This window comes from Ambystoma mexicanum, chromosome 6p, assembly GCF_040938575.1.
Source record: "Ambystoma mexicanum isolate Mex_15411 chromosome 6p, UKY_AmexF1_1, whole genome shotgun sequence".
Classification (NCBI taxonomy): Eukaryota; Metazoa; Chordata; class Amphibia; order Caudata; family Ambystomatidae; genus Ambystoma; species Ambystoma mexicanum.
This window is the reverse complement of record NC_090935.1, coordinates 244060576-244080408: the sequence shown is the minus strand read 5'-3', so window position 1 is coordinate 244080408 and position 19833 is coordinate 244060576. Positions and strand designations below refer to the sequence as shown.

The following is a 19833-nucleotide window of genomic DNA, read 5'->3' as shown; positions in this document are numbered from 1 at the left end:
ACATGCACCCAAAGACCCTGCGTGCAATTTAGCGCCATACCTACATGCACACACAGACCCTGCGCGCAGATCCCCCTGCGTAATACACAGATTCCGGACGAGTGCACATCCCCGTTGCAATACGCCCCCTCCGAGTGAATGCACGCACTGTAAGGCTATCCTGGCCGCAGAAGAACTACATCTCCTTCAATGCACAGTGCATACACTCCAGCCATGGGAGCAAAAGCTCGTGCAGCATTTCTCTCCTGTGCGTGTACAACGAGTGGGGGGCAGAGCTCCGTGGCACCGTGCACGGTGCACGCATGCACACAGGCACCGTCAGCAGAGCCCTTTGCACCCTCCCTCCCCGTGCATGTACACAGACCCGGGCTGCTCTGGAAGCAGAGCTCTCGGAAACCCGAGCTGCTGTTTGCGCAACACAATCACTTTTTTTTTTTTTTCTTTTCTAAAGCGACAGGGTGTCTAGACGCCCATGTGACCGGGCCGCGCCACTGCGCACTGGAGACTGCGAGCAGAGCCGGGGGCTGCCAGCCAGGGACAGTGGGGGGAGAGAGCGTGGAGACAGAGAGGCCAGGGGGGCGGGAGAGACGGGAGGCGGGGGCGTGGGGAGGGCTGAGGCGCCAGTGGGGGTGGTGGGGAGGCGGAGAGCGGGAGCGAGCGGGCTGCTCTAGGTAACATCCACCTCACTGGATTCAGAGCTCTCCGCCGAGAAGCAGCAGCAACAGCAGCAACAGCCCGGGAACTGAGGAGCGCTGCTGCCCGAGCTGAAAGAGAGGGGCCCCGCAGAGCGCGACGCCAGGACCCGGTGCGGCTGCAGACAACACTCTACACCCGGATTGCGTGCACTGCGTGCAGGGCTGCAGAGGGGGGCTTGTGACGCCCCGGATCGCGGCGCATCCTGCATATTCCAGGGGTGCCCCTGGCCTGACGCTGAACCCTGCGCCCCTCGGCCGGCCACTGGACCGCCGTCGCTCGGATCCGCACAGCGTGCGCCTTCGCCCTGGGAGAGGACCTGCCTGCTTTCTTTTTTGCCTGCCTGTTTTCTTTGCCTGTCGGCCTGCGTGGTCTCCTGGAAGGTGGACGCTCAGCCTCGGGGGATGCCCTGCCTGCTGCCCGGAGGCGGGAGGTGAGGGCTGGCCGTCCGTGGGAGTGGAGCGAGCCCTGCTTGGAGGTGACCGCCGGGAGAGCCCCGCTGGAGGTGGCCGGATCCCCGGGGGCCCCTGCGCGCCCGGAGACTGGCGCATGTCGGAGAGCGCCTGGGCCGCCCGGATCGCCCCCCGCTCGGAGACCTTTCGGGGGGCGGCTGCTGCTGGCTGTGCCCCGCCGGCCTCGGAGCCCGGATCCTTCATGGTTTGCGGACGGCATGCTCGCCTGGTAGCCGCCGGGGAAGCCGCTGCTCGCCGTCCCGCATGTTCAGGACCAAACGATCGCTGCTGGTCCGGCGGCTCTGGAAGAGCCGAGCGCCCGGCGGCGGCGGCGGGGAGGGCGCGGAGGCCGAGGCCCGGGACTCGCACCCTGCGGTGGGCGGCGGCACCACCACCACCAGCGCCGGGGGCTGCTGCATGGGCAAGGCGGCCAAGATCGCTCGCGCCGCTCCGGGCCCCCCGGAGGCCGAGCTGAAGGCGCTGGGCCACTCTGCGCTGAAGAGGCTGAAGGAGCGGCAGCTGGAGGCGCTGCTGCAGGCCGTGGAGTCCCGCGGGGCCACCCGCACCGCCTGCCTGCTGCTGCCCGCCGAGCCGCGGCCCCAGGCCCTGCCGCTGCTGCTCTGCCGCCTCTTCCGATGGCCCGACCTCAGGCATTCCTGCGAGCTCAAGAGACTCAGCGGCTGCGAGAGCCACGGCAAGGCTGACCCCGAGCTGGTGTGCTGCAACCCGCACCACCTGAGCCGGCTCTGCGAGCTAGGTAAGGACCGCTGCACGGCCCTGTGTCTGCATGCTTGTGTTGAACCTTATGCGTGCGTGCGTGGGTGCGTGTGTCGGATCTTTTGCATGCACAGATGCGCTCCTCTGTAATCACTAACGCACCCGTCATGAATGACCTGTGCACATCATGTGCCCCCGTGCAATAGTGTGCACGTCCTGATGTTGCATGGATGGGCCAGCAACTCCCAAAACACTTGCACATTGTACAACTCTTGCTTTGCAGGGCCTGCTACATACAGACACCTCTGTACTCGCTGTTTTCCAATACACTCCACTCACCTTCGCATCCTTTGCAGGCTGTCTGCAATCCTGAAACACATTACATAACTAGCTACCGACATGCGTACTATACACACATACTATATATATACTGTAAGTGCAAACACACGCTACCCAACGCAATGAAGATACTGCATGATATGCCCACGTATCGCTATGAATGACCTTTCCTGCTAATAGTACAGAGTGGTGGCCAATTCCCATCACCCGAGTCACTTGTCTTCACTAATTGACCACCTAGTGCAGGCCGTGCGGCCACACGCTAATACTGACGGCCCGCACGCTATGCGGCCAATCACACAAGACCTGCAAGGAGTGGATTTGGTATGCCGTGCATGCATGCATGTATGCATGCACACACACGCATCATCCATTGCACGCCAAGCGGCCGCAGGCACCTTTGCACAGACTCATACGTATTGATACTACGAGGCCTGGTGTGCAACCGGGAGACGTCTTGTCGCACTGGGGCCCTACACACTCACCTTACGCTGTACACAGGCCATGCACATTGACACACCCGATGTGTGCTCTAGTATTCACCGCTGTGCACGCTACTGCTGCCACGGCATGTCAGACCTTTCACACCGGCCGCTGCAAACCTGCCTGCATGCCGCCCAGTCGGACTCGCCAACACGCAGAACTGCATACCAGCACGTGTGCAGCTTGGTATACCAAAACCCCCCACGCCTCCCAAAGTCCGCGAATTCCACTCACCGCACATGCTGGACTGTTAAACTGCATGGCCCCCGCAGCGGCATGTGGCCGGCAGGGGCTCGTACGGTGGCCGCAGGGTTGTCACTGCAATGGAAATGGGTAACATGCATTCAAGGGGCTCTCCGTCCGTGTTTCCATACACTGAATGGCACCCCTCCTACTCATCGCTAGCATCTTCTCAGTGCGTGCACGTTATCGTGTTCAAGGGTGGCCCTCGTATGCTCCCGTCCTGGGGTGCACAGCACTGTTAGTACTCGCAGTTGGGCCTAGGTGCATCACTGCGTTGCATTTTACTCCGCTGGGACGTCTTGTTCTTTTGCTTTTCTTTCAATGCAGCTGTAACCCATTCCACCCCCTGTAACAAACCACAAAGGACCTTATTACTTTCTTTTGTGTTTCACGTGTATTCCACATGCGGGACCTACTTGCCTCTTCGTTCCAAATATCCCATAGGTGTTAGTGTTTCGCATTCCACGTGACAGAGACACCCCAAACTGTCCACATGTTGCGTGGGAGCCTTCCCTACAGGCAATAAAACGTAAGATGCTTGTCTTCTTCATAATACAAGCCGCATAAGTTACCCCCCATGCTGTATGACACCCCAAGCTGTCCATATGTTGCATGGGAGCCTTCACTAAAGGCATTAAAACACAAGCTACCTGTCTTCTACATAATGCAAGCGGCATACATAGCCCTCCATGCCATATGCCTTGTGGAAGCGCCCTGTGCGGTCAAGAGTTGCATGGGAGCCTTCCCTACATGCATTAAAACGGTGTCTTCTATGCAAGCCGCATACATACCCCTACATGCCATATACCCAAAGCTGTCCACATGTTGTATGGGAGCCTTCCCTACTGGCATTAAAACACAGAATGCCTGTGTCTTCTATGTAATGCAAGCAGCATACTTACCCCTCCATTACATATGACTTGTGTGAGCGCTACGTGACGTGCTGTCAACATGTTGCATGGCACCCAGTGCTGTCCACGTGTTGCATGGGAGCTTGCCATACATGCTTTAAAATGGTGTCTTCTATGTAATGCCAGCCGCATCGTTCCATATCACACATGGGTGCCCTCCCCCCACACAATGCTGTCCACTTGTTGCATGCGCGCTTTCCTTGCATAAACTGAAACCCAGGGTGCCCATGTCCTCTGTAACGCAAGTGGCACGCCCTGGTACCCAGAGGTAGGGTTCGAAATTGAGATTCTACGAGCAGGCGCTAAAACCAGCCTCTGGCTGTCCAGAGGTAGGAGCTACCGCCGGGAAAGCGGGGCACACAACACCCCCCGAATCGAGAGGCAAACTTTAGCCTTTTGGTCATTAAGTATGATCCGGTATGGTTAGAGGTGTCCTGGTTCTCAAATGTGACATGCATGTTTGTACGTTACCAGTTGGCTCGGCTGGAAGAAGGCATTTCTCCCAGATGTTTCGAGACCTGTAGTGGAGTCATGCAATGCTGTCCATGTGCTGCATGGGAGCTTTAACTGAATGGTATAAAACCACATGGTAAGGTGCCTATGTCCTCTGTTGCAAGCAGCGTACACAGGCTTCCACGTGGCATGCTAAGATTGTTCGTGCATTCCATATGACGCATGCTTCCCACTGGAGGCGTCCCATGCTGTCCAATAACCAAAGGCACTTTGCATGGGAGCTCTTCCTGCATTCATTCAAACACCAGGGGCCTATATACATACCCCTGCATCCCATGCACCCTGCCAATGTTCCTGCATTCTATATGCAACGTGGTCCCTCCCCACCGGATGCACATGGAAACTGCATCTGTTCTGGCTCAAGGAAACATGCGTACGGCATGGGGGCGGGCTTTGCATATGGCGCGGCCCAGGGGGCTTCTGTAGCATGGAGTCATTGGAAAGGAAAGGGTCCCTTTGAGTGCAACTTCCCCTTTAGGCGTCGATGGGACGCATGGCGCCATAAAGCTATCCTAGCACTGACCTGTAATTTTGCGCCGGGGTGCCAAGAAGCCCATTATAGAACATTAGAGCCCCAGCTCAACGTGACCCGTAATTAAGGCGCCGATGCCTCTGTTGGCCTACACTGGTGCAGCCGTGCCACCGGTCTCTTATGCTGGACGTGCCCGCTGCCGCCGTGCGTTAGGGGGTGCCATTGCCCTGCCATACAATGCACTATGTACACCTCCGGCGGCTCTACTGGGCAGGCTAGCAATGCCAGGGAGGAGGTAGGGGCTGTACTGGAGACCGTATATGTGAGCACAAACACAGTTGCACTCAAAAGTGTGTGTTGGGAAGGCATGTACTGCGTGCATTGCCGGCCCCCTGCCCTGGAGTGCTGGTATCCCGGGTCCTCTTTAGAAACCGTGACCACGCTGCAAAGGGAAGGCTCCCACAATGCACCTTCCCCTCACACATCTAGTACCCACACGAGCCCCGCGAGGGAGAATAACATTCTTTGTTGCTATGGTTACACAGCGTGTGTGTGGCATGCCTTCTCTCACCATTGCATGAAGTTGTGAACACACACTCACACCGCCATTGTACAGTCGAAAACCTCCTTGCATATCAGGGCTGTTGGCACCATTTACTGCATGGCAAGGGGGGGGTGTGCTAGCATGCTTTTAGTTGAGCTTGTGGTGGTCTGGTATGAAACGTGTCACTGTAGGGGGCCCCGTATTGTATTCTCGAGTGACTCTGGTGGCATCTCTAATCACTCCCAACTAATCAGCGTGAGCTAGCTAGGGGCAGGAGGGCACCGATAACAGGGCCATCCAAAGACGTCACGCCTTGTGTCCAGTGCAGGGCACTCCCGGCTTCTCTGCGCCCACGGGGGCGAGTCTCCAACTCCTGGGAACCGGGGGCATGTTATTTTCAATGTCGTGTGGTGCCAACCGTCCTCTCAAAGAATGGTTAGACCTGTCAAGCTCGGTAGAGAGATATTTCGTCTGCCGTCCGGCTTCGTGCAACTGCATGCAAACTTGAAAGTTTTGCATTTCTAATCCCTTTACATGGTGCTTTTTAACCACTTAAGTGCCAGGTTATTATGCAAGCCTATGCAAAAAGGACGAACAAACTCCTCCTTGGCACTTTTGTGCTCCCCGAACCCTAAATACGCCCCCTTTTAGAGGTTGGCTTGACGACGCAGAGCTTTCTCCGGGTTCTGGTGGTTATAATGGCAATACTTGCTTTCCTACGGGAGGGATCCCACTGCCCCCCTCCAGGAAGGGGGCAAGTAGCCCTCTGGTTCTGCCCCCTCGGCTCTGCACTCAGGCCGGCCCTGCCCAAGTGGGTGCTTTCCAGGGCTGGAGTGTGTGAGAGCCGAGCCAAGGAGAGGCCCCGCTCGGCTGCAGACAGCCAGAGGAGCAGATAGCAGGGAGACTGGCGCCAGGCGGGCCCTCTTGTTTATCTGACTGCCAAATATCAAGGCGATCCCGCCTGGCCGCCCGGCCCGGCCTCCAACCCCCGGCGCTAAGACAAACAGCTCGCCTCCGAAGAGTGCCCCTGCTATCAAAACTTTCTATGCTTCTCTCCCATGGCGCTCTGCCTTCTAACCCGCGCTCCTTTCTTTCTCATTCCAGAATCCCCCCCTCCGCCCTACTCAAGATACCCCATGGACTTTTTAAAACCAACCGGTGAGTGCATTTTATGTCTTTATGTCATTTCGCAGAGTTTGTCCTTTGCGCATGTTTATGACGGCAGAAATATGTTTTATTTTCTTCTTTTTTTCCCCATACCAATGTCATGTTTTTAGAAGGTTGGGGCTTCACGGCCTCGGCCATCGTAGTGGTAGTTCTACGTGTGGGCTTGGGTGCGGGGGGGGGCATGCCCACATCTTTTTAAGGTTGTGGGCACGTTCTGGGCGTTATGCTCTATCTGTTAACATGATCAAGAAGCGTGTGGCCGTCGGGCCTCGGTTTATTTTAAACCCCCACCTTGTCTTCTTGGTGGGTAACGAGACACTATTGCGTTGAGGGGGATTTAACTAACAGCAGAACATGAACGCTTCTTCCTCTTCTAGCATCCAGTGCTCAAACATTGCATTCTGTCAAAGTGAGGGTCCTCTCCTAGCCCCCAGTGCTGTGAGGGTCCTCTCCTAGCCTCCAGTGCTTAAACATTGACTTCTTTCAAAGTGAGGGTCCTCTCCTAGCCCCCAGTGCTGTGAGGGTCCTCTCCTAGCCTCCAGTGCTTAAACACTGCCTTCTGTCAAAGTGAGGGCCCTCTCCTAGTCTCCTGTGCTTACACATTGCCTTCTGTCAAAGTGAGGGTCCTCTCCTAGCCTCCAGTGCTTACACATTGCCTTCTGTCAAAGTGAGGGTCCTCTCCTAGCCTCCAGTGCTTACACATTGCCTTCTGTCAAAGTGAGGGTCCTCTCCTAGCCTCCAGTGCTTACACATTGCCTTCTGTCAAAGTGAGGGTCCTCTCCTAGCCTCCAGTGCTTACACATTGCCTTCTGTCAAAGTGAGGGTCCTCTCCTAGCCTTCAGTGCTTAAACATTGCCTCATATCAAAGTGATGATCGCGGGGTGGGACATACAGTTTAAGCACCTGGTAGTTACAGAGTGCAGGCCACATGCAGCAAACCCATATCGATTCGATAGATGTATAATTCAACTTTGGTAAAACTATTGCCGATGAAGCATGATTGTATTGGAGTCACTGGGTCTCGTATCTGTGTGGGTGCTGTGTATCGAGTGCAGGCTGCAAGCCTTCCTGAACTCCACGGAGTCTCTCTCACAAAGGACCACGTTTTCAGTTCCAGCCAACATCTCCCCGAAATCGTAGGGCAGATTAAGTGTGCCAGAAAACGGCCTTTTTGGGGGGGGGGGGTAAATGTATTTCGGGTATAGGCCTCCGCTATGCACCCTGTGCCACGCTCGGGCAGCCTAAGGCCCATCGGCGGTTTCCTTAGCTCTGCCCCCCTCGGTCCCTCAGCCCTTGCCCGCGCGCAGTTTCCCCCGTGCCTCCTGCCTGTAATTGAATGGCCGGCCGCCAGGGCAGGAGCCCATGGGAGGCTGGCACCAGCTCTGTTGCAGTTGTCTGTGTATAAACTCCTGGTCGGCTGCCAGCTTGCCCCCGGGCAGGATAAATGGCACTGGCCTGGCAGAGGGAAGCTGAAGGAACCGGGGTCAGCACATCCAAGAGAGGCAGAAGGCGGCCTGGGGGGTGGTGGGGAGTGGGGGGGGGGTGGGTGGGCGTTTGCTGCTGTGAGCTACCTCTCATCTCTGTCTGGAGATGAATTGATTCGACTATCGATCGTGCCAGAGGTCTCTCCTGCGATAGAGTTTTAATGTCAGTCAAACAGTAATTTAACCTAATATATGGCTTGGAAATATGAAATGAAAGGCTGATGGCTTAAAACGGTTCCCTTGTTTGTTTAAAAAAATGTCATCCGTGTTCTGACGGGGTTATTAACTCCTGGAGCGGCAACAGCTTTACCGCGCCCCCAGGAGGGCCGCACGATTGCGAGTATTATCTTTCATCGGAGCCTTTCCCCCAGAGCTCCGAAATGCCTTCTGCAGATAAGCAAGGATGTCCCGACAGGCTCCTGCTATTTAAACAGACCTGACGCCTGCCGCTGGGGGCTTGACCTGCTCCGATAAAGGGCGAGCGAATGGCGCGTCATTTGGTCTTAACTTTGCAGACGCAAGGGCAATGTTTTAAGTTTTCCCCGCAGGGTCGATGTTTGGAGCCAGTTGCCTCGCTTGCAACTTTGTTTCGTCCTTTCCTAATGGAAGCTCGTGCTTGTACACCTTGCTCGGTGCTTTACAGTGGAGGGGTTTACTAAAGAAAACGTCACTGGGCGTTCTGTAGGGCACTGTCACGGGACAACCGACAACCACCCAGCCTAGAATACTTGCGTCGGGAATGAAGGCCCATTATCACACTATAGTGCCCTCTAGAAAGGTCATTAATGCTTTTAGAGCATGCTCCGGGGCAGCTGCCATCCTCTCCCTTAGTTTGAAACCCTTGGATAAGCTGCTTATTTTTTACCTGATGTAAACATTTAACATCAGTTTACAGGCAGTTGTGTTTTTATTTTATATATGGGAACATTAGGGTGTTATTTTGAACAGACATAGACATGCCTTGTATAGAGTATGTTTACAGGTGGTGGAGGCAGTCCCTGGGTGGGGTTCCTTTATAATATGAGGTGGTTATGGACTATGTGTACACCAGATGATGGACTGGGTAGTAACACGGGAGACAGTGACGAGGAAACGACATGCATACATAAACAGCCTAGTCCCAAAATCTATATAGGACAATATTGAATATTTCCAGAGAGCTATTTACCAGGCATTGCCGGGTCCTGATTGGTTCATAAAGCATTACTATGATCACGAACTGTGGCCAGCAGGCCAATTAGAACCATCCTGACGAGCACACTGATTGGTCAATCGGTGGTGTGCCCAATCTTATATTAATGACATTGGCCATTTAAGCAGCATACACCACACACCGACCTGGATGCTGAACAATCTCGGGATAGAAAAACTGTCACCCCTACTGCTAGTTGAACCTTTGTGCGACGCCACAAACGGGTCGTAAAGAAAAGGTTATTCATTCCTCGACTCAAATGTGCTTGTTTCAGCAAGTTCGGAAGAGCATAAGGCTGTATTCAGTTGGGGCAGGGCTAGATCCCGTGACCATTGTGTTCTTCACTGGCTTGTCCAATGGGCTCTCAGCCCACTGAGTTCATGCTCCCTTTTCACCATCTCTCGAAGTGGCGCAAAGGCCTCGTGCAGTGATCAAGGGACATATATGTATTGATTAGTTGTTGACACAAGGCGGCGAAATGTGTACACAATGGAGGCGCAAAGCATGAATGTTCCTTTTCGCTGGGATCGGTCCTTTGGATCGGTCCAATGGGAGGTTGTGAATGTTGCCAATAGGAAACCGAATAAGAGCTGGTGGCTCGCTGAAGGGGAACACCATTTTTTGTTGGTATTCGAGAATTAGCAGAACATTTTGTTCGACATGTATTACACCAGGGACCTCCTCAGATGATCATAGGTGACACGTGATGGAATAACCCAGGTGGGGCTTCTTGCACATAAAGTGCATTGTACATGAAGCAGGGTGTGCAGCAAAACGGGCTCAACCATGGGATGCGCTGTGCATGAAGCACCATGTGCAGCATCCTAGCTGGGGAGCTCGGCCCGAGGTGTACTATATGGGAAAGATGTACAGTACCAGGGACCGAACTTGAGATGGATGAGCAGGAGATAAAACCAGCTCCTGGGTCTCCAGCATTCACCAGTGACCAGGAGCGACCACTGGAAGACATGGAGCTAGTGCATAGCATTCCGTGAACCTAACTTGCACATGAGATGCACACGTATAATTTTGTCACTTATTTGTGATCCATTGTGCTTTAAAGATCTCAGAAATGTGTCTGAATGTTCATTTACAGTTTGTCCCAAATAAACAGTTACATTCATATATGTGTATTTATTTGGCATCAGTTGGCACGAAGAGCCACAAGTGACTCCTGGTAGCTGTTGGTGCCAAGCTAATCAGGCTCTTCTAGGCTACAAGCAGGAATTAAATAGCTTCCCAGCTCCCCTCAATTTCGAACCGTGATACCCAGGTGGGCACCTCGAACAGGGGCTTTGCTGTACATGAAGCAGAACCTCAGTCCTCGCCGATTGCCAGTTACAGTAACCCGGGCACCACAGGAGAGAGGTTGGAACATGTTCTGGGGAAAGCAAGTGGGCAACATACTTAACATTTGTTTTATATATGAAGCATTAGACATCCTTATAATTTGATGAACATTAAGATAAAGCGATTTGCTCAGAATATCACAGTTCTTTTTTCTGAGGGATTTTTAATTTTTGGTGCGGGTGGGTCAGGATTGCCATATCTGGCATTCGAGCAAAGGCCTCCATGTTGAAAAGATAAACCACAAACCGTGCCTCTCGTTTAGTGGCACTGAGAGATTGGGATATGGGATAGGCCAGTAGTTGGGCCTCGGTCAAGTGCAGAGACCCTGAACGTGGTAGGAAATGTTAGGCTTCCAATACACCACGTGGCCGGTTTCTCTGTTACCTGCTGCGTCCTGTTCTGCAATGCGGGAGCTGTGTCATTCATTCTCAATTTATTTTTGCATGATGGCCTTTTGTGTGGTCCTTCTTCAGTCTCTATTGCCTCCAGGATATTCCCAATGTTCCAAGAGTTGTGTTGGCTTTGTTTACCCAGGGTTACTAGGAGTGACCTGGGCAGACTGATTTTACAACGTAAATCAGAAAATCATAACCTGTTCTGCAGGTAGGAATCCCTGCACGCTCGTTTAAGCGACTGTACCTGTGGAAAGTAATTTCACCGACAAAGCCAGGTAGCTGATACTGTGCCAGGGTTACACCAATCAAAGTGACGCAGCTTTTTGAACGTGCCGTGCATGTAAGCAATGGGAAGCCAGGCGTTTGGCACAATATTGGTGTTTACTCCTAATGAGTAGTTGCACACAAGCCATCCAACTACTGGAAAAAAGTCTAAAAGCTATTTGCACATTGCTTATATTGAAATAACTGACCTACTAGTCTCGCAGTCAGCCTGAGCGCTGTGCCAAGAAGTCGTGATCGCTTTTCAAATACTTATGTAGCAGCAGGATTACCCTCATGGTGTCGCCTTCATGGCCCATCCTGATTGCCCTGTGTTCCAGCTAGTTCTCTTGCCAGTTCAGAGGTGCAGCCACCTTGTTACCAACCACCCCACCCCCGTCTCCGCAGTATTGGACCAGCATTTGGCATTTGGTTACTGCACCCTCCATTTGTGGTAGATGATTTCATGTGTTGGTGTTCGGTTGCTATGGCAAATTCGTTCTTGAAGCCAGAAATTAGCTATATTTTATTTTCACAAAAAACCTCTTGGGGTTTCAGTTATGAAAGTTGGGGGATGCTGTGCTCTGTCTAAGCTTTGGGAGCGCAAAAAAAGCACACCAGCAGGGGGCACCGTTCTCGCCCTCTGCGTCTTGGACTTGCAGCGTACTCTGCGTGCCCGCTATATCATAAGAGTTGTGTATTTTAGAGTGTCCATTCCATCATTTCGCTGTGGCGGGTTGGAAAAAGAAACTTGAGTTTGGAGAGAGTCCAAGCTAAACTTTGCTGCAGGATTTCAGCGCTGTGCAGTTTGAAGGCAGAAAAAAAACAGTGGCAATCTAGCATTCTTTACTCAAACTGCTTCTCGGCATAAGCAGTGGAGGTTGGGAGACTAATCGATGTGACCATCACCTTAAACTGAGAGACAGATATGGCATGCTGTAATGGACCCACGATCTTGCACCTGCCACCTGGGGCCGCATTTCCCAATGCGTCCACCCTAATGAATAGTTTGCTCCCTAGTTGGTCGTTGGTTTGATTTAAAAGGCATGGAAAGGGGAACGCATTTTCAGACAAGGGAATGGAAAAAGATAGGTGGCTAGATGCTCCCTCTTTCTCAGGAACATTTCATATTCAGAGGCCGCGGGCTATCGGCGCGTTACAAGCAGGCACATAACATAACATGAGCGATAGAACTGTATAGAGTCAAGAGTACATGCCCAATCACGCCTAAAAAGTTTCAGTTTTGTCCCTCGTGGTATATTTACTAGTTCTTCAGCAGTCGACCCTATATCATGCAGTAAGTCTTATATCTTCGGCATATATGTGTTGATCGAAGGGATCCGTGTGTCCTTCATAACGGCTATTTAGCTCTGCATAAAGTGAATTTTCCGAGTGCCAGCTCGTGAAGAATTATAGAATTTGGAACTGCCAGTGACAAAGACAGCATTCCAATGGGGCTTTTTTAACATTAGGCGATTATATGCCTGGGAAAAAATAAGGGGGGTCTACAAATCGACTTTAAAGACCACATCAAACCCTTGCTTACCAATGGGAGCAAATAACTACCTCCAGAAGGCCACTTCATTTTACTCCATAGAAGTTCAGGTAGACCTTCCAGACTCGCCCTCGCCAGCAAGTTGGTCCTACTGCAAGCACTTGAAACAGGTCAACTCCAATAATCAAAGGTGTTCAATTGCAGTTTACCAATGAATCAGCGGAATAATGGTCTGTTAGTTAGATATTACGTATATATTGCTTTTGCCATATTACTTTACATAGAGCAATTTTTATATACAATTATTTCCGACCCGAAAGTCTGCTCTATCCTTCATTCTTGAAATGCACCCTTGCATTGTCCTCGGGCCAAGTTCGGATGCGTCTCCTATACAGAGCAGGTCCCTTCCAGCGGCCCGAGGAGGAAGTCGAGGGGTGGGAAGCGGATGGAGGAAGTGTTGGACGGAGAGTGTTCCAGGGTGGAGCCAACCATTGGAAGGAAGTTGTCCACGTCATTATAAAGGGGGGCAATACACTCGCGTCAGGCAGAGCAGAAGGGTTAAACAAACGCATTCCTTGGACAGTCGAAAACGCTGCAAGAGCTCTGAAAGTGGGCTGCATAGAGTATTTCTCAAGTAACTCCATTTCCTGTCTCCCCTATTGTTTTCGCCTTGATGAAGTGCATCCTGTCGGACTGTATATTCCTGTTATGGGTTATCCTTTTTTGCCCTGATACAAAAAGCAGATTACACTGCGGTGGATTTTGGGACATGGCTCAAGCGTTTCGACTGCATGCGCAGGAGTCCTCCCTCTATTGACAGTAAAGCAAACGCCCTGCTCGCCAACCTGCCATTTTAAGGGTTTGCTCTTGGGCTAGACCGCTTCAGATGAATAAAAAAAAAAGGTTGTTGGGTTGAGAGATTGCTGCTGAGTTAACTCTCTGCAACCCCAAAGTTCATTGATCAATCGGAGGGTTCCATTCCGTGGGTGACAGTATATTCCTTTTGCTTAAGCCCAGAGAAACGACTCAGTTGGTGGTGTGAACTGCATAGTACCTGAAAATGTAACACTCCCTTTCTGACATAACAGTCACACAAAGAAAGTAAACTGTTTTGATCAGAGCAAAGTTTTTTTCCCATCATCAATGGGCATTGTCAATCAAAGTAAGTTTGTGAACTCTGGCTACTTCCCCCAGTTCTAGCCAGAATACCGCTGTCCTAGTAGCATGCTTCTATATTTCCTAAGTCATATAGGTGGGGCTGTGATTTAGCCCTTGAATAAGCTGTGTTATCCAATTCTTTGCGTGTGTCTTCATAACGGTGCTTGTAAAAGCACAGTAAAGTCTTGGCTGGGCGCTGTGTTTGGATGTTGTGGTTATTGCACAAGTAACTTTGCAATGAAGTGGCTAGGGTATTTTGCATAAGAAATCCTTTATGCGATCTAGAATATGCTGGTGGCTGTGCAGGGCGCTAGTGGCTGTGGCATGACACTCAGATTGGGACCACTCTAGGGTGCTGGCATTTCTATTGTTGTGCCCACTGCAATTGTAGTTGGGGTTGCCTATCAACTAGAGCAGCAGCTGTGTTGCTGGCCCCAAACTCGTAAGGACTAGAATTTGGCAAATGGTAGTATTGATGTATTTGGGTCTATATATGGCGTGGAGCTTGCTAGGACGCCAAATCGTGTGGTACAAGCAATTTCGAGGCAACAGAGGTTGCTGGGAGGAAGGTTACAGGTTATGGAAGTGATTACTTGGTTGGTGTCTACCATGGGATAGCAGTTCTGAACTGACAGCTATGCATATGGCATCTTCGTAACAAAGCTGTTGGTTTGGGGGTCCTTAATCCTACTTGGTTGTTCAGGTGTTTGAGCGCCCTCTACCCTGATTCCATCTGTAATTGAAAATGTATGGCATGGCAACTTGTAGCGCAGAAGAATGCAGAGGTGCATTTGTTGTAACATGTCTTGTATTCAGACATTGATTTTAAAGAAATATTTTTAAGTTAACCAAACGTCCACAGTCTACTATTTTTCATGAAACCAAAGTTTATATAAACTCGTTCATGAAAACAGACAGGTTTGCGGGCATTACTGTGTTGTTCACCTTTGCCCGGAATTGCCTAATAATGGGCCAACTGGTAAGCAGTGTCACTTGCAGTTTTAGGCCTAAAAGCATTCTATGTGGGATTAGAGTGTAGGAGGGTCGCTAGGTTAGGCATGTGCCTTTGTTGCCATAAGTTACAAATATCATTCCTACTGCGTTTGCGATGCATGTGCCAACAGAAAGCAATTTTAGCGGCTTGTGTGCAGGAGTTAGGTGCTTTATGTGTTGTACTGGTGCTTGTGTTGTGGCCAAATTAAATTAATCCATGCCTGTTTTTTTTCTACTCTGGTTACAGCAGATCCTCCAGACTCTGTGCCTTCCTCCACTGAAACTGGGGGAACTAATTATCTGGCCCCTGAGGGGCTTTCAGGTAAGCTCAGATGTCTACGTTTACCTCACAATTCCCCACTGTGATAATTGGTAAAAATGTAATTGAATGAGCCGAACTTGTGGGTGGAATTAGAGTGCTTGGAAATGAATTGGCTTCTAGGTCTAGAACAGTAGCTTTTTGCAGACTCTGTCGTTCTGGGAGAATTTAGAACTCGCTTGTTTTGAGAAACCTTTTCAGTTGCAAGACACAGGGTATAGCCAACCTTCACGATAGAAAGCTTTTGCATGAAGTTGTCACACATGCACTTTGTAACATATTGCACCAACGCCACTGGCTCTGTTCAGCACCATGATTTGGTATTGTTTAATAGGCTTGCGCCTCTCGGGGGCTGCCAGAGATATATAAGAGTGGCATTGAAGATGATGGCAGCTATCACTGACCACTACAAACAATTCTGGATTTTGGGACTGAAATGATTGTTTGGAAATTTGATAGGTTTTTGAAAGATTGTGTGTGTGATGGGACCTGTAAGAAGCCTATTGTTCCATCACCAGCTCTCCTTGTAGTTGTTGTTCATTGCATCCCCAGCTGTTCCTTGCTTCATAGGATTTTTTAGGTTCCATGTTAACGTCCCAGTGTTACACTTAGCTAATAGCATGCATGTCCAACCAAAATGCCCTTTGCCCTCCAAATGATGTTGTTCAAGATAGTTTATCTTACCTCTGTCTTATCAGCATTCCTAAATCATCATACAGTGACCCTTTTACAGATCTATGTTAAATGATAAGCTTGTTTTTAGTAACCCATATATGTTTTAACGGATAGCTTTGTCGTCTACTTACAGTACTAATGGATATTGCTTACTGCTGCTTTTGAGGAATGTGCCATGTTCTGCTCTTGGGAGGGGCACTGAAGCTGTAGCAACGCTTGCCTTTTCACTCAGCAGAACATTCTGACCTCAAGGCCTGACTTTCCTCCCTTTTGGTGGGTCTTGAAGACAGTGCTGATTTCCTTCCACTTACCACTACCCAAAGGTGGTTGTCTTGAGATTTGTTGCTACCAACTTCATATTTGTAATTTGCTCCAGAGCTGTCATTTTACTCCAGAATTGTAATTTTTAGTCTATTGTTATTTAAAATTCTGGCATATAGGTATTGTATTTCAGTTGACAAGGCCACTTTTGCCCGACATGGTCATTTTTGCAGGAAGCCAGGATTGCCTTTTTGGGTAACATTGGTGCTACGTTTCTTTCTGGAGCATCTCGCTTTTCGGAACAGTCCAGTGATGTCGCTAATGTAGGAGGGCGCAGAGCTCAAGCATGGCCATTTGTTGTCTGGGACAGTGTTGATGGCCTCTTTGGTTGACAGTGTTTGGGGGATCATTAGTCGAGACTTGAACATGTGCAGTTGGGCGTGCTGGTCTTGGCGTGTTGTGTGGATGTCTTTAAATGAGCATTGATTGCTTGTATTTCTTGCACACAATTTAAAGCACTGCTTGTTACTTGAGAGGCGAGTAGGTTGTTGTTTTAAAGGCTCTACTGGGAATTCGAAGCATGAGAATAAGACTAGCTGTGGGGTCCCTTCCCCACGGTCATGGGAGCCAGTGGTATGGACGGGGCGGGTGGAGGGATCAGCGAAAAGATAAACAGGAAGCCTTGGTGTGCATGCACGAGGCGGGAGGCTGTACGAGTTTAATGATTTTTTTTGGGTCATGGCATAAATCGGTGGCGCTTTGCTTGGGGCGAGCTGGGATAGATACCATATGAAATAGGCAAAGTACCTAGCTTAAAGGGATTTTTTGTAGGAAAAGTCTGTAATTGATCACATCTCGTCTAGCAGTGTTGGTGGAGTAGGGGAGGAGAGTGGTGGCAGGAAATAAGAGGCCTTCCTGAGAGTGCCTTCTTACTGAGGTCAATTCTGGACTCCTTTCATGCTAAGAGCACTGAAGAGCGGGTATGGAAAGGATGGTGTTAACGATATTGGCTAATAACTACGCTTATATCGTTTCCTTTTGAACTTTATGACCTCTATTGACCACCAAGCTTCTGAATGGTGTTGATGGGAGGTTGTGGTGGTGTAGCCAAGGACCCCCACTACTGTAGCTGCATAGTGAAGTCCAGGTGGCCAGGGTGGTGGATTGTCAGCGTCCCTTTTAGACAAGCAGATTTACTCCGGCATAATGTTGGCCCACCCCAAAGAAGCTATTTTACGTTATCAGCAGTCCGAGGTCTACTGGGATAAGAGTGTCTCAGTGGTAAAGGGGATGTGAGGAGATGACAGTGCCAGCAAGTTGCCGAGCCTTGTTTTTGGGATAGTGGTTTCTTTTACGGAAGTAGCTGGACTTTTTGTGTTGGATAGAAACGCTTTGATGGCAGTATGCGTGTGTGGGGAGGGGGGGTGGTAAAAGGAAGAAATCCAGAATAAGCTAGATATAGTTTGGAGTGAAAGAGCTGGCGCTTTGGAAGAGGTTGGTTAGCAGGAGCCCACGTCCGTGTAAGAGGAGTCAGAGCCTCTGTGTATGGGAGAGGGCGGCTGCAACAGCCTGTTTGTTACTCCGAGGAAGGGGCTGGGTGGTGGCGCCCTGCCCTTGAATGCTCGTCGTTGCTGTATGTATGTCAGGAGATGCTGACAAAGTGTATGGTGAGGATGCATTGCACGGGTTCCCTTCGATGTTTATGTATATTAGAAGGCAAATTAAAGCTTCTCTATTCAGTACATTTGGTTCCATGAGTGTGTGGTCGGGTTTTAGGAAAATGCTCCGGTATATGTGAGGGGCAGGCAGGATCGTACCATATGGTGCTCCTTTTGATGTGTGGGAGAGGATAGGGAAATATGGCAACGGCGGTATTTCCTCACAAAAAGTCCCAGACACAACAAACATGAACAAGAGCAGAAGTTCGTGTTTGCTATTTTCATTTTCTCGTGAACTCTAAAAACACAAAAATCAAGATTTTTGCCTACTTTCTTTAAAACCGAACTGGGCGCCCTGGAAACGAGCACTTCTTCCAGGCCGCCTCTCGCAAGCTCCGTCCGCCCGTCCTGTGCTTGTTTTTCTTGCTGGCCTCGCTGCAGTGAGCCAGCTTAATGAATGCGGCTCAGTTCAGGGTGGCAGGAAGGTCGGGAGGCTGGAGCCAGGGACTTGATTCCTTTGGCAAGAGAAGAGAAAAAAAAATAGGAGCTGAATGCGAAAACTTAATCCCTCGGGGGGCCCCTTACAAAAGAACTGGTTCCTCCTGAAATGCGCAGAGGTGACCTTCTTTTCACTCAGCCTGCCCTTTCATGTCGTGTGCGGGGCTTTCATACAAGAGGGGGGCTCGGCTAGGCCTCGCTCAGCTCGGCGCTGAACGCGACGGAGACGGGGCCTACGCGCAAACGAGGGCGCGTTGTCTGCAGGTCGGTGTGGCTGTGGCAAAGGCGGCAGACTTCGCCACAGCTCTGCGGGCCTAAGCGCCACAGGCCTCCCCTGAAACACCCGAGGTGCGCGGAGGCCGCAACCACGTGTCTCGCCCCCCTCCTTCCCGGTCGAGGAGTTTTATTTTGTTGGTTCACTTTGTTCTGTCTGCATAGATACAGTGTTAACAGATTTTGAGAAACCTTCACAATCTCTTCTTGGTTGGATACAATGCAACCCCTTATTTACTTTTAGACACAAAGTAGCCTCATCTGAACACTGTTAGACTTCCAGTCACTAATTTATTTCCGTTACTGTTACTTTTTACAAGTTTCCGGAAAGTAACAAAGATTCTTCCTGTAATGGCCCCACACAAGAGTGCATTTGAAGGTTCATTATGGGAGGTTTTTTGCATGTTAACATGTGTTGTCCTTTGACGTGAAATTGGCTGGTTCTGTCATAGTGACCTGCAAATGTTTTCTTTAGTTGTTTATGGTGTATCGTTCTTATGGGCTAGTATTGTTTCTTGGAGGGATCAGGTGCTGTTTTAGTTCAGTTTTTATGTGCTCATCGGTTAGGCAAACCATACTGTAAGATTACAGATCATAGACTTTTTTCCAGCAGGTGAAGGGCACTGTGGCGCACATAGGGCTATGCGATATAGCGAGTTTTGGAGACATATCAATATATTTTCAAAAACTGCTATAGAAGGAGACAATATCGTTAACATCGATATATATATGTATATATAAATATGTATATATATTACATATACTATTTTTTATTTATATTTTGATATTTACAAAGCTGTGTATATTCTCAAACAGGAAAACCTTTTATTTGCACTTTATTTTGATCAGTGTCTTATAATTGAAGGTGTTTGTGACATCTCACATGTAGCCGGTGGATTAAAACAGAGTTTTAAACCCACATAAACATTATCAAGATGTATATTGTGTATCGCTATCCGAAAAAATATTGAGATATGACTTTAGGTCCATATCACCCAGCTCTAGGCGGTGACATTGAGCAGTACTTGGTACATGCTCTGTGTAGCTCTTGACCCTTGACAAGGCCATTCGATTACGCCAAATGTCAGGACTTTCTCTGTCCACGTAATCTCACCCATAGCCACAGTGGCTTTTTACAGCACATTGTCAAGAGAGTGGAAGAATGGGCGACACAGCAAAGGTGTGGGGCCTAAACAGAATAAACAATTTGCATGCCTTTCAAAATTGAATCCAAGCAAATGACCCAAGCACTGAGCAATTTAAGAGCAACTGAAAAGTACAATGTTA

The 19833-nt window shown here is 50.1% G+C and overlaps 1 protein-coding gene across 2 annotated transcripts in view; it reads left to right on the top strand.

Moving 5' to 3' along the window:
* Positions 1-638: 638 nt before the first annotated feature.
* The window catches only part of SMAD7 (SMAD family member 7), a 49724-nt gene continuing 30529 nt past the window's right edge, over positions 639-19833 (top strand). The window contains exons 1-3 of one of the 2 annotated variants that reach the window (XM_069626952.1): positions 639-1902; positions 6472-6525; positions 15113-15184. In XM_069626952.1, the coding sequence (XP_069483053.1) occupies positions 1410-1902; positions 6472-6525; positions 15113-15184 (619 nt within the window). In that variant the 5' untranslated portion in view covers positions 639-1409. Of the gene's footprint in view, positions 1903-6471; positions 6526-15109; positions 15185-19833 lie in introns of both variants that reach the window. The other variant, XM_069626951.1, reaches the window with a different exon arrangement.